Raw genomic sequence first — 15501 nt, 5'->3', positions numbered from 1 at the left:
GTTTTAAATGTAGCAGAAATTTTTTTTTTCTTAAATGTTTTTATAAGATTTTATTATAAACAAAAACAAAATTATTATTATCAGTAAAATGAAGTGAAAAACTCGCGTATTGACTTACCTTTCGCCATTAGTGTTTGAGCAATATTCTTCAATCCAGCCCTGTTCTCCACTCGAACAGCCTCTAACCTTTTTCAGAAAACATAAGAAAATGAATAAATAAAACAAAAAGAAATTAACAGAAATGCAGGCCAAAGACAAGTCAAAATTATATATTTTAATTTAACAGTTGAAAAGACCAGACAAGTGCAAAATTGATTTTAATAAACATTTCTATTTATTCAAATTAAATCAAACTTTTTTTTTTTTTCCAAATTTTCGAATTGTAAAATATTCTTCTCCAGAAAAGTTTTTTTGTGTTATAATGGAGGAGGTAAATCCTAGCACGTCCTCAGAGATTGGAAGTTGAGGCTGAATGAGATTTAAATGTCTGATAACAATGTGAAACATTGGTCATATGCATGGATCTGTAATTCCTCATGAAAAATATTTTACTCTTCGTAAATTTGTAAAAAAAAAATTTCAATTTAATTTTAATAAATAGAAATGTTTATTAAAATCAATTTTTCACTTGTCTGGTCTTTTCAACTGTTAAATGTTAAATTCTTAATACTAAATGCTTCTCAAACAATGGATCATATATAATTTTATTACATTTTAGGTAAACAAAATTGCCATTAATCACGACAATAAATCTACTGTTTCAGTCTAAAAGACTTCATCAGGCGACAAAAACAGCCTTTGGTCTTAGTTAAGACATGACCTTTAATCCTGTAATCTTTTTAGACTGAAACAATAAATTTAGTGTCGTAACTAATTGTAATTTTGTTTACCTAAATGGAATAAAATAATATCTTGCCCTATTTACTGAGCACTATCAACAACCTCATGAAATTCAATGGTTTTTACTTTTGGATAAACAAATGTGTGTGTATATATATATATATATATATATATATATATATATATATATATATATATATATATATAGTCTTTGAAGTTTCTTTAAAGCTATAAAAACTTTCATTTGTTGGAACATTATTTTGTCAATAAGTCAATTAATCTCTTGTATCGCTGAATAGTTTTACTTACATGAACAAACAATAGTACCAATGTTCTTAAAAGTATCATCAGTTGTTTACCATGAAACACTGTTTCTGGAATTTAAATATATATTAGTCTACCTGTTAACCCTTAAAAGGTAAGATGAAAAATGTTCAAAATAAAAAGTGATTTTGAGATTATATCTTTTATTATTTTGAGAAAACATTTTTTTTAAGTGATGAGTGAAAAAAAAAAAACTCAGGAAGCTTCTAAAGCACTACTGCAAGCACTAATTAAAATTAAGGAGGCCCTACTACAAGCATTACTAAAACCAAGTTCCTACCTCCCCATCTCCTTGAAGAGAAAATATTTTTTTAAGGCCTGAAAAAATAAATCTTCAGAATCTACAGGAGCACTACTACAAGCAGTAAATATGGTTATAAATATGATTATAGTTATATATTGTATATTTATATTTGAATCATTTTTTTTTAACACAACAGGGTTAAATTGCATTTATTTGTAAGGACAACATGTTAAAATAAGTTAAAAGAAAAAATATTGAATTATTTCTTAAATAAAAATTTATAGTTTAAATTTACATTAAGCAGTAGTTGAAAATTTATGTAAAATTATAAAACCTAGGTAATGACAATAATATTAATAAAAATTAAAAATAGATGAAAATAGAGAATATGCAATAGTAATAGATTAATATATAGAAATAAATGAATTATGTAAAATTAAATGAAAAAGTGACAATAAGCAAGGTAATAGTAAAGATAATTAATAATGAAAACGATAATACTTGTTTTTCTCAAGAAAAAAAAATTACAAGTACTCTCAATGTTTTCTGATTCTTAGTCAGAATTCAACCTAATAAAAACAAAACAAAAATACAGGAAAATCTTTATGGATCAAAAATGACATATTCTAAAAATCATGTAATTTGATCAAGTATGTTTTTTTTTATAAAGAAAATAATTTTTAATAATTTGAAATGACTAATGTGAAATCATTATCATTAGAATGCTGCTCTTGCAAGTTTGAATTTTTGTGGAGTTATCTATCCTTGTATTTGCAAGATGGTCATGCAAAGCAATCTCTTTCTGCATACTCATACAATTTGATTTTCTTAGTTAAGAATCAAATTATGTGATCAATTTATGTGATTTTTTTAATATGATGGTACACACAAAGATTTTTCTGTATTCTTTTTTTTAATTAGCTTGAATTTCGGACTAGCACCATGTTTTGTTTTTTTACTCTAAGATTTTTCAGAGTTCCTAAAACCATTTGTCAATAAAAGAATTCTACCTGTTGACATTTTATCATTAATTCAAAAGTCCATCTTTTTATCAACCAGATGAAGCAAAGTTAATATTTCTTTTTATTTAAATCGACATGTAATACGTGCTTAAAGCAATTGTTTTTGACCTACCATAAATCTGGCGTGTGCGAATTCTTCAATCGCGCTTTCTCTAAGATTGAGCGAGCTTTGGTTAGTTGCCCAACTTTCTCCTCAAGACGAGACAACAGCAACCAGAGTGGCATAGCATTTGGACATTTTTTCAACTGAAAAAAAAAAAAAAAAAAAAAAAAAAAAAAGCGTAAAATTAGAGAAAAAAAAATCCCACAAAACAATTTGGAGAAAAGAAAAATATCTTAGGAATATTTATAAGAAAATACAAAAGAAAAAACTATATTAAAAGATGGAAACATATTATAATCATTTAAGTTCACTTGTAGGATACAAAAAAAAAAATATGCTAGCAAGCAAAATCCTGGCTTGAAACTTTGGTTTACTTTCAACAGTTTGTAATTCTCACTAATCTTACACTGTATACTTTAGTCTTCACATTGCATAAACGATTTCTCTGGCAAAAGAAGAAAGAATTGCTGTTTTCTTCATCACAATCAAACATTTAGGCAAGAAATCATCTTCTCATAGCGGCTGTATAATATCAAAAGAGGAAAAGACTAGAGGCAACTGAAACTTGGTTCCCGAGAACTTTGAAGATATCTTGGATAGAAAAGAAAACAAACCAGGAGGTATTAGAAATGGCAAACACAGAAAGGTCTGTGATGAGAACAGTACGAAAAAGACAAATGAGATTCATGGGCCATGTCTACAGAAAAAGCAGAATAGGACAGATTAGCTTGACAGGAAAAATCGTGGGTAGAAGTAGCAGAGGACAACAGCGAGAAACATGTTGACAGTCTGAATACCTGGGCAACATCAAAAATGATGAGCAACAATGAATTCATGAATGCCTCGAGAGAGAGATGGAGAGCCATAGCCGTCAATGCCTGTATCAGGCAGGACACCACTTGATGATGCCATCCCTTAATCTCGTTACTATTGTGTGTGTTGTGTTTTCCAATACAATTTTTTTTCATTTTTTTGTTCTTTTTTGCATTCATTTTTCAAACATCAAGAATCGCAGATACAACTTTTAAGTATTTGAGTTGATACTTGAGACAATAGTGCCACGATTAAGTTCCACTAGAAGTTTTATTAAAGTTTTTAAATATTCTAACAATAATAATTGTTTCTTTTGAAATAAAATTTGTAATCCTTCCACCAATCAGTTTATCTTTTGAGACAACACAATAAAATAAGATTATAAATTGTGTGCGAGTTATTCCTCTTTAATTACTTGCTTTAATTAACTACATCACCTTTTCCAATGACCAGACAGGCGAGCCTTAATTCCAACTTATCCTTATCATTTGCTTCTATGGAAGCGAAAAATGGTAAGCCCACAGGAATTCTCTTTAATTCAAATTATTATTTTATTCATGGAAATTTTGATTAAAATTTTTTTTTATTTTTTTCAGTTTCATGTTGGAGAATTGCACATTTAAACGTGTGACGAACACATGCGCGCGACCATGTGTATGCAAATTAATATATTCTTCAGCAGTCGGACTAGAGTTCTCAGTTTTGATTCCCATGTATTCTGTTACAATAAAGATTCCAACTTATCCTTATGATTGAGATCTAAGTCTTTTATTTGTTTAGCTATTATTCTTTGTAAAGATTTAATTTTAAAATTATCATTCCCAATTCCCATGGTGAGGTTGAATACAATATTTTTGATGAAATGCTATTATTAAAGTTACATGATTTTGATTGGAGAAAATTTATAAAATTTACGGTTTAAGCTTAAAAGGGACTTGAGACATTGAAATTCAAGGAATCTTGTTTAATTAATATCTAACTAGCAGGACCTGTGGAAATTCCACAGTGAACATTGGCATTCTGTGGATGTTCAGTGTAAATGGAGATGCCCTGATATTATTGTAGTGCTTTTGTTTTGGTTTTTAGGTGCGTAGCTGCAGAAATTGTATAGTCATAATGGATGGTGTATGACTAGTTTCTAATTGTTCCCTTTGGTATATGTTCACAGAACTTGCAGAAATTTTTACAGATGGTCCAGTAAAGATATTTACACACTTAGTGGTGTTGCGTTGTATAGTAGCCGTTCTCCAGCAGAACCTTACAGATATCAGGTGGTTCACTCTCTACATGTGTGTGGCAGAAATTATAGTTGTCATTGCTGAGACCACTTGGGTAACATGCCTATTGAAACAGTCGCAAAAGTATTAAAATGAGACTAAGACAACATATGTAGGTTGGTTGTTTTTGTTTTACGGCATATCAACCCTTTTCAGGTTATTTAATGCTGAATCCAAAGATTTCGAAGAAAATTTTTTTAATAGAATATATTTGTTGTTTTCAAGCCGGATTCTATTTAACCCACAGTTGGGACCCTAACAGGTACCCCCATTCCAGGTTAGAGTGGACTGGGAGCAATACAATTAAAGGGTGGCTCCACACTCCCCAAAGCCCGCAAGCTGGGGCCTTGCCACTGGATATAGTTTAAGGTCATATCCAGGACCAACATATGTAGGAGAAGGAGATTTTACTTACGCCCTGCTGGTAAGCCTCTCGGGCAAGATCTGTATTACCTTGTTGCTCTTCAATTTGGCCTTTCATCATCCACAACTACAAAAAATACAAAATGAGAATTTTTACAATTTTTTAAATAAAATATACGATTCATCAGAAGTATTGTAGAAATTGGTATGGTTATATTTTAGGAAGTCTTATTATATTTATTACATTTATATTTTTAAGAAACCTTGTTTTATTTGATTATTTTATATATTCATTATTTTATTATTTGATTTTATATCATATGTTAGAAAGACTTATTGATTCATATTTTTTAATTGAAACAACTCAAATATTTCGTGTTTTTTTTTTGGTTTTTTTTTTACATAGGCATTATCACTTATCAAGGACAAGAAGCCACTCGAGGATAAGGGTTAAAGAGTGTACAGTAGAAATTGGACAATATAGTAACCGTAAGTAATGGAGATTTGGTAAATTTGTCAACTTGTATGGAACGGCTCATCAAAAACTTGTTTACGTTAGACTTGAAGACAACCATATTGTAGTCAGCAGGAAAGCAGAAAAACGGAAGACAATTCCATAGGCGTGCAGTTCTAAGAAAGAAGCTTTGTTCATGGAATCTATGCTTAGGTTTAGGCACAGATAAAGAGTGGGGGAAACTAGTGATAGTGTTTTCTGCTAAACAGGTGTTTCTTGTGAAAGTTTGGCGAGGGGGGACCATAGAATGGAGCTCAGCCGAGCACCTGCCATGAAAATAACGATACATCAGAGACAAACTCGCAACATCTTTTCTGTGAGAAAGAGGTTGCAGGGAAGAGAAAAGGACATCCCCCACAAGGCTACAAAGTCTATTTTGAACTCTGTCAAGGTAGGATAAGTCCTTTCTAGCAGCTACTGCCCAGATGTGGCAACAGTACTCCATCGTTTTATATGAAAGAAAAAATGGGTATGAAAAACTGAAAGAATAAAAAGGAAAGCACTTGAATGAAAAACTCTTAATTAAAATACAAACAAAAAAAAAAAAGATAAAGAAAAAAGAGGTGCTTCTACATTATGAAAGCGAAAATCAGAATATTGAATTTCTAGTAAAACAAATGGTACCAAAGTCATTGTCATGTCGTAATGAGTAAAATATGAAAGATTTATGAAAAATAAGATAGGAAAAAAAATATTAATGAAAAACACTTTGATAAAAATTATGAGGAACAAATGTGCCATTTTGAATTGTGCATCACGTGATGTAAGCAAAAGCAATTCAATTCTTAACTACCTCCTTCGAATTAACAAAATCTTGTTTGATTTCACAAATTTCCTTTTTCATTATTAATTTTTTTCCGATGTTATTTTTCACAATTTTGCATATGGTACTTTTCGATTTTTAAATTTCGCTTTTATGATGTAGAAACACCAAAAAGAAACAAAATAGAAAATCAAAAGAAAACAGAAAAAAAAAAAATTAAAAAAAAATGAAAAGACAGGATTGAAATATTTCATTCTTGCGATATCACTTTACAAATCAAAAAAGCAGCAAACAAAAGAAAAATGACGTCTGATTATGCTTCACACAAAAACAATTTGTTATTGCAATATCGCAACTCCAAACTCCTTTTTTGTTTCTCTTCTGCTCTGAGATCATGAGTCATTGACATTTTTTTTATTAACATTATCTCAATGTATTCAATTTCTCCAAAATAAGTCTTAACCATTCAATTTCATATTAAACATCTAACGGACTATTCCTATATTGTCAACAGAAATTATGTTGTAGCTAAGAAAGTCAAAAAATTATAAGATAGACACTGAATGTGTATGCTGGAGGAAGGAGACAGGAAGTCATTCTTATATGAAATAAAAGTCATCTAACTCCTCTCAGTCTTTATGAATTGGATGAAGCCTTTACTGCAAAATTAACTCTTATAGCATTTATTTTCTTTATCCACATATGACTGTGATGATGTTGCAATTTAAGTTGTAACAGAAACGTAAAGTTAGATCAATCATTTTTTTTTCTTTTACTTTGCAACATGTTGTGAAGTGCTTAAATAAATGGCATACTTATAATTGATGTTAGATGGCACAAAGCTACATCACAATAGAAAAGATGGTTCTGTGCGTGTGTGCAGACGTGTGTCCAGGTATCAGTTTTCAATGACATTTTTAATTAGCATATTAGTCAACATTTTTTGGCCATAGTTTGCATATAAGATTAGGAGGGGGAAAATAACAATATACAATTCCTTTAAAATTCAAATTTGCATACAATATAAATCATGGATATCAAACTAACTAAGAAAGATTCCAAAAATTTCAATTTTTAAAAAATAATCAAGACATATAAGAGGGTGGAGCACTTAAAACCAAATTATAGTTCTGTATCTTGACTCCCGTCATCTGGTTAATTGCTTATGGCGTCACTTTGTCTATGTAGCACAATGGATCCATCACTTTTATACTGTCATTCATTTCCTAGCTAATCTTTCTCAGTAGTCCAGGTTGTAGAGGTGAGGGTAGTCTATAATATCATAAAACAGATTCTGACTAAAAAGAGGAGAACTCTCATCCATGGAAGGCTGTAAAGATTTAAATGAAAATTAACTTTTTCTCGATTAAAGAAAAAAAAAAACACGTAGATTCTAATAAAAAGCAGATATCTGTAGTTTAACTTTGAATCTTTTACATCATTACCTCTGTCAACCCATTCCCCCACAAATTTAAAAAATCTATGAATATAAAAAACAACATTAACATTGTCTAACCTTGGCAAAATCGGGATAATGCTTTACGGCTTCATCCAAAAGCATTTTTGCGTTGTCAATTTCACCGAGGCACCATTCAAGTTTGACAGACTTCATCATCACCTGAAAGAGCGAAAGGATAACAGTAAAATAAAAATCACATTTGGGACGAATTCTGAGAAGTCGGATAATGAATCGGTTTTGTGTTTCTTTTGAAATGTAGGAAATTCGTTATTTACCCGAGGGGTTGGAGCACTGGCTCGGGCTTTCTGCAAGAGACGTCGGGCTCTTTCGTATTCATTATTTTCACTTTCAAGTTTCACAGCAGCCAACCAAATTTCTTCACTGTTTGGATTCGCTTGGAAAGCCAATGCCAAGATACTACGGGCAGCTGGGACATCACCCTAGAAATGTTACAGGAAAAACATAGAAAATTAGCATTAAGAAACAGGAAATAGAGATAGAAGTAGAGAAAGAGAGAGGTAGAGAAGTAAAAAGAGTGAGAGAGTTAGAGGAGCAGAGAGAGAGAGAGAGAGAGAGAGACAGAGTTAGAGGAGCAATGAGAGACAGAGAGAGAGGAGCAGAGAGAGAAAGAAACTGAAAGAGAGGTAGACAAAGAGAGAGTAAAATTATAGAAAAAGAGAAAATCTGTAATTTGCTAAGTTAACGAGTTAATATATATATATATGCAGGGATCAGTACTTACAGCCATCCATTTTGATTTGGCTCCCATAAGCCAGAGCACTTCCGCTTTTGGACAATGAGCCACTGCTCTTTGTAATAAGGCTTCAAGAGACTCTCTACAAAAGATTAGAACATATTTTACTACAAAACTGAATTATATGCAACTTATGCTTGTACAATAATCAGTATTCCTAAATTAGCTAGGTCAAACGACCTGACCAAAGACTTGTGGTCAAATATTGTAATAACACAGGAAAAATATTTGAATTTGGTGCAATAGTTTATAAAACTAAAATATTTAATGACAAAATAAAAACTGCCATAATGCTCATTTTAATGTGTTTGGTTATAAACCAGTTTTTGTCATGCTATTCATTCCAAAATAATATTTAATTTAGAATATTCAGAGTTTCATGTTCAATTTGATACGAGGCATAAAACGTAGTTGAAAAATTCAACAGTGCTTCTCTAGCTGGAGATACATATCAGATTGAATGTTTCTGATTGTGATTTACAAAAAAAAAAAACTGGAAATGGTCAAAGCAGTTTATACTTTAAAAACTGCAAAAAAAAAAAAAACGCAAAAAGAAGCCAACAATAAAAAAATATGACTGCGAAATCAAAATGAATTTAATTGTGATGAGTGTGATAACAGCAGATGTTCAGTCTCCCCAAAAAAGTAATCACATCCTGTACCCCCTCTCTTCCCTCCCCAAAAAACCTGCAGCCTCATGGCAAAATCCCCAAACTGCAACAAATGCAAACAGAAATACACCATTTTGGTTAAAGTTAAGAAAAAGTTTTTTTAACCTCTCAATAAAATTGAAAAAAAAAAAAAAAACTTTATAAAAAAACGATAAATGAAAAGAAAAGTTGATTCAAATAAGGATTTGAAAAAAAAAAAAAAAAAAAAATTAAACCTATTCTTAATACTGAGGTAGGAGAGGTAATTAATCTTAAGTCAAGAAAAAATTAAAAAGTTGGTATGAATTGACTGTTTGGTGACAATGACATTTTCAGATCTCAACTATAGAAATACCAATTCAAATGTAACCAGGGTGCTTACAAGGGGCGTGCAATAAGTAATGCCCCTTACCCACTTCCAGTTGTCTGATCTAGCTGAAATTTTGCATGTACAATGATTTATATCTCTACGGGTTATGTGGCAAATTACAGCTCTGAACTAATTGTGGTTTCTGTTTTACAGGTGTTTGACCTAAGTCAGGTGTGAAATGGAGCCTGTTGAATGTCAAGCAGTGATCTGGTTTTTGTATTTGAAAGGATGCACACCACAGGAGACTTTTAATGAAATGAAAGAAACTTATGGTGATAATGTCCCATCATATGACCTTGTAAAATGCTGGCATCGTAAATTCAAACATGGCCGGTCACTCCCATTCTGCCATTGATGAGGCATCTGTCTGTCAAGTTGAGGCTGCCATTTTGGAAGATCGGTGCATTACTATTTGTCAAATAGCCCAAGATGTCAAGATTAGTACAGGGTCTGTGGAAACTATCATTCATGACCATTTGCGTATGCATAATGTGTCTGCCAGATGGATTTCCAGGTTACTCATACCATTCTAGAAGTGAGAACGTGTCGAGTGTTCGAGGATGAATTTGGAGATGTGCCAAGAAGATGAGTCAAAGTTTTTCAAAAGACTGATTACACAGGATGAAACCTGGGTCCATCACTATGATCCAGAGACCAAAGCCCAGTCAATGCAGTGGAAGCATTTGAACTCACCACCTCCAAAGAAGCTGGCAAGGTCATGCTCACAGTCTTCTGGGACCAGGACAGAGTAGTGATGACAGATTTCCTGGCAAAGGGTACCACAATTACGGGAGCCTATTATGCTTCACTTTTGAGGAAATTAAGGGAAGCTATCAAAATCAAGAGGCGGGCCAAGATCAGCAAAGATACCCTCCTCCTGCAGGACAATGCTCCGGTCCACAACTCGCATATTGCCAGATCAGAAGCACGGGCGTGTGGTTATGAAATCCTCCCCCATCCTCCCTACTCTCCTGACCTTGCACGGTCTGACTTTCACCTCTTCCCAGCCATGAAGTTGTTTTTGAAAGGAAAGCGTTTCCCAGATGATGCAGCTTTGATTTCTGAAGTCACATCGTGGTTGGAGGACCAACCTGGGGTGTTCTACAAAAACGGTCTCCAGAGCTGCATCAAACGATGGGAGAAATGCATAACTCTGGGTGGTTCCTATGTAGAGAAAGACTAATAATTGTGCCAAGTTTCGTTGCTCTACTGCTATGGGAAGTGGGTCAGGGGCATTACTTATTGCACACCCCTTGTATTTAGAATCATACATATTTAAAAAGACAAAAATGCAGAAAAATCTTTAAGATATACATATCATGGAATAAAGATGTCATGCTCCAAAAATCACTTTTTTTTTTTATATTGGTTACTATCGTTTTCTATTTTTTACAAAAATGTGTGTATGCAACTAAGATAAAAAAAATACTATTTTTGTGATGATAAATGGACCAAACATATTATTTAAATTATTCGGACTATTTTTCTCATCTTGAATTTTCTTCTCACATTTCAGCTGATATAAACTTGGACCTTTTTCAGACCAAACGGACCCATGAAACAACACATAAAAGTGTTAACTAAAAATCAGTTCTGAGTGACAGTATGCTGTTAAAGGTTCAATCCTCAGTACGGTATTATACTAATACAATTAAGAATTACTCGAAACTTGTATCTACTCATAACTGATGAAGTGGAAGCAATCTACATTTTTGAATTAAATAAAACGTTTGGTTAGAAATTCTATAGATTCTTGAGTTCGACATGATGCACTTGAAGGTCTGAAATTATGTCGGATGAAATGTTATGAGAATAACATCCAATATGAGAACAGTAGTCCAAGTAATCCAAATTATCAATCCTCATCTAAAACAATGGTTACAGTCAGCTAACATACTTCCTAACTTCCGGCATAACGCCACCGGAAGAGGTGACGAGACAAATCAGTTCTAACGTCTATATCTCCCCTGTGCATGTACTCTTTTTGTTTTGTTTTTTAACGTTTTTCTGATTTTTCTTTTTTATTTTAATAATCATTGAAGTTTTTTTTGTCTCATTTTAATTAAGAATTATTAAAATTAGTTTTTTTTTTTTTTAAAGAATTATTGAAAACACTTTTGAAAATCTTTTTAAATAATGAACTATTTAGATTATGAAGTAATGCCAGTTATTTTGATTCTAATAATTTTATTTGTTATTTAGATTTCAATAATTTAATTTTTATATTTTCATAAACCTATTTATTATATAAATTCAAATAAAAAAAGCTTATTTTTAAAATTTAAAAAAAAAATTAAAATTTTTTATAATTTCATAAGCATATATTTCTAATAAAATAAAAATCTTCATTTTTTTTTTACTTTTATTATTAAAAGTGCAAATAAAGACTAATGTGTTATTTTTATCTGAAAAGTTTTGTTAATTTTTATTGTATACTTTTGAATAATGTCCTTTTCTTATATTTTATTTCAATAAGTTGTTTCACAATAGAAATACTGAAGAACAATAAGAGTGAAGGAACCGATTTGCTTGAGACACATTAAAAAAAAAAGAAAAAGAAGCTTACCTCGATCCATGATTTTTCTCAAAGTAAGCAGCTCGAAGCCAAATGCTTTTTTTGCTAGGGAAGACCGACAAAGCATGGGCATAAATAGCTCGAGCACACTCGTAGGCATTGTGGAGGGCACACTGTAACAGAAAGAGAATTTATATTTATCAAGAGATTTAATGCTGAATGTTTCTTATGCTTTGATAGAAAATATACAAAAGAAATCAATAGAAACCAAAATCGCAGAAACTCACAGATTCAGCATCTTCCATCCAAGTATGTTTGCGATCTTCCTCTTCAACATTAACGCCAATAACAGCACGACTAGAAAGAGAAAAAGTTTTCATTTTAGAATTTTTGTAGATTGTTATAAGTGTTACAGAGAAAAATCAAGAATATTTAACAACCGACAACAATATTAATATATTTACCAATTCAATAAAATATATTTACCAATTCAATAAAATATATTTATCAATTCAATAAAATATATTTATCAATTCAATAAAATATATTTATCAATTCAATAAAATATACTTATCAATTCAATAAAATATACTTACCAATTCAATAAAATATATTTACCAATTCAATAAAATATATTTACCAATTCAATAAAATATATTTACCAATTCAATAAAATATATTTACCAATTCAATAAAATATATTTACCAATTCAATAAAATATATTTATCAATTCAATAAAATATACTTATCAATTCAATAAAAACGATGTTGATCTGATTTCACCACAACTTTTACGAGGGAACAGTTCCTCCAAACAAAGTACTTTAAACAGATCAATTAAAAAAATAATGGGTTTTTTGTAGAGGTGTAGAACCTTTCTGAATTGGCCTCCAACAGTTTCAACTCATCTCTATGCATCCCAGCACTATGCAATGCACAAAATATGGCCTCTCCGTAGTGATTGTGTGATGAGAAACCATATTCTTCTTAAGGTTACCCTGTTAATATTCATGGGCGTAGGCAGAGAACGGTGGATCTAGAGGAGTAAACCTTGATACAAATCTTGCTTTTCTATGGGTAGCAATATTTCTAGTTGCACTCATCAACAAGCTTATGATTTTGGTTTCTGAGAAAAAAACATGGCTCCACAAATCCTCATATATATTTGACAATGGTAAGTTAGTGAGGTACCATAGACTATATGCAGGTTTAGTGGGATGCATATATAGCCATTAAATAAAACACAATGTTCAATAATAGAACTAAGATTAACTTAAATACACCAATAATGTTTTAAATTGACCAATTTCAACAATTTCAGAAATTTTGAAGCTCAATGAAGCTAATATGAAGGTCAAAATTTAGGATGCTATTTAATAATTATGGTCACTAATTTGTTATTTATCTAATTTTACTACTGATGCTAATGACTGGTGAGGGGGTGCAGTGTAGGCACAAGTGAACATTATATAATCACTTCCTCTTGTTGTAAGATTCATCTATATAAAAATTGGGTTCTTGCCCAGAATTATCTCTCTAAAAAGAAAAACAAATAAAAGCATCTGTAAGATGTACATACTTGTGACGAAAAAAAGAAAATATCATATTCCCAAAAAGTATGTAAATTGAAGTAGTTTTGGGTAAGTAAAGAAAGACCGTTCTGCCTCGCTCACTGTCTTAATGAAACAAAGGGAGATAATTTAACAATAATTAAAACTTGCAAAATCAACCTGGTAATGCACTTAAAATCGTTTAAAAATTATCTTCTTTATTAAAAATAAAATTACTTGATTAATTTACATAATTTTTAGAATATGGGTATATTCATCATAAAGATTTCTCTGCAGTTTTTTTTTTTTTTTAATATAGAAGAATTCTGGACAATCACCAAAAATTGCTTTCATTTTTACTTAAATTTTTATTTGCAATTCACAAACCCATTGCCAAGTGAGAGGAAACAAATGACATGTTTGTTCCCCTTCTCCTAAATGTTCATGGAGATCTACTTCTCTTCCACTATTTGGGACTGTGCTGAACAGGGGACTGTGGGGAGTTGAGCAATGAGCTGTCTGTTCACATTACATTTAAACTTCTATGAGTTAGTACAGTCAGGAAAGCAGAAAACAGGGTGGGTGGGTGTTGGGGGAGTGACAGAATTCCAAAATCTAGCAGTCCAAGGAAAGAAACTATTAGAATAGAAGACTTTCCAGTATTTAGAGACCTATAAAGTGAAGGTATGCGATTTTGTAGTATGTCAGATTTGTCTGGAGTATGTACGTTGAGGGGGGGGGGAACAAGTAGTATTAGTTCATCAGAGCATATACCATTAAAATACTTGTAAAACAAAAATAATTCGTTACGACAGAAATTACCACTCTTGGGGTATTTAAAAATATGCTGCTTCGTAACATAAAACCGTTCAGTAAGTAAATGAGATTCTAATAAAATGTAGAGAACGATAAATCAGACTAAATAAAAAAAATTTTTTTAATCAATTAGTCAGATTGAGTTATTATTCATGGTAGTTTGTTAGAGAAGATTTTATTTTCTGTTTTTACTGAGAGTGCTACCAGGAATTGTCTAAGGATTTCAAAAGTAAGTAATATCTTTCTTTTAAACTTCTCTGGTAACTGGTTCAATATAATAGAAAATAAAAGGAAGGTTCCTGTGTAGATAATTGATCTTTTAAACAGACACATTTCAAGTAAAAACATTATGTACTTAGGTGTCATCAAAATCAGTATTAATTCCAAAAATGATGAAAAATGATCCAGTAAAAGAAAGAAAAAAAAAATTACTGGTAAAAATAAAAAATATCAAGTTTAGCGATTTATAGTTTTATGTTTTAATGTCAAAGAGTTTGCAAGATCTAGGGGGAGGTAACTGCAATCAGTAATTTTAATGCGTTGGTTTATAATATTACCAATCTACACAAGCACAAAAAAAAAAAAGAAAAAGAAAGCAAGAAAGATGACTGACCATTTAACTTAATTTCAGTGTTATTTTTGAAACAACCACCAGTAAGGATGAAAAATAGAAAAATTGGAGAGGAGGAAGAGGTTATCCGTAACTATAAAAGTCCGATTTTCATAAATCAAAAAATTTGTACGAACATATCATCAAAATCATCTTCTGGATGTTACAGATTAAAGTATATAAAAAATTAAAAAATTGTTTTCAATTCTTGTCGAACAAATGCAAAGACAATATTTCTTAAGAGACTTACACGATTGCCTGACATGTCCGAATACTGTTGGCCTTTTCACAATCTTCAGCATCATGGATCCATTGTTCCCTGTTGATTTCCACCATGTTGGCTTTCAGAGAATGCAAAGCTACAAGAAAAAGCAAAGGAACATAAGCAGGTTTTTTTGGTTCTGGTCCAGAAATTCCCCTATGTTAAAGAAAATTCCACTTTATTAAAAAAACGAAATAAAGAAAATCTATAAGACGTACGTACTCATGGCAAAAAAGTATCATATTCCAAAA

The 15501-nt window shown here is 31.2% G+C and overlaps 1 protein-coding gene across 1 annotated transcript in view; it reads right to left on the bottom strand.

The window, feature by feature from the left end:
• Window positions 1–15501, bottom strand: part of LOC145293998 (pre-mRNA-processing factor 6-like) — a 71038-nt gene that overhangs the window by 17843 nt on the left and 37694 nt on the right. The window contains exons 14-22 of the mRNA XM_080140910.1: window positions 15239–15347; window positions 12299–12368; window positions 12063–12184; window positions 8465–8558; window positions 7998–8162; window positions 7780–7881; window positions 5039–5113; window positions 2543–2676; window positions 119–186 (exon numbers count right to left, since the gene is read on the bottom strand). Of these exons, the coding sequence (XP_079997036.1) occupies window positions 119–186; window positions 2543–2676; window positions 5039–5113; window positions 7780–7881; window positions 7998–8162; window positions 8465–8558; window positions 12063–12184; window positions 12299–12368; window positions 15239–15347 (939 nt within the window). The remainder of the gene's footprint in view (window positions 1–118; window positions 187–2542; window positions 2677–5038; window positions 5114–7779; window positions 7882–7997; window positions 8163–8464; window positions 8559–12062; window positions 12185–12298; window positions 12369–15238; window positions 15348–15501) is intronic.

Source organism: Euprymna scolopes, chromosome 15 (assembly GCF_053919585.1).
Source record: "Euprymna scolopes isolate OS-2025 chromosome 15, ASM5391958v1, whole genome shotgun sequence".
Lineage (NCBI taxonomy): Eukaryota > Metazoa > Mollusca > Cephalopoda > Sepiida > Sepiolidae > Euprymna > Euprymna scolopes.
This window is presented reverse-complemented; position numbering and strand designations above follow the sequence as displayed.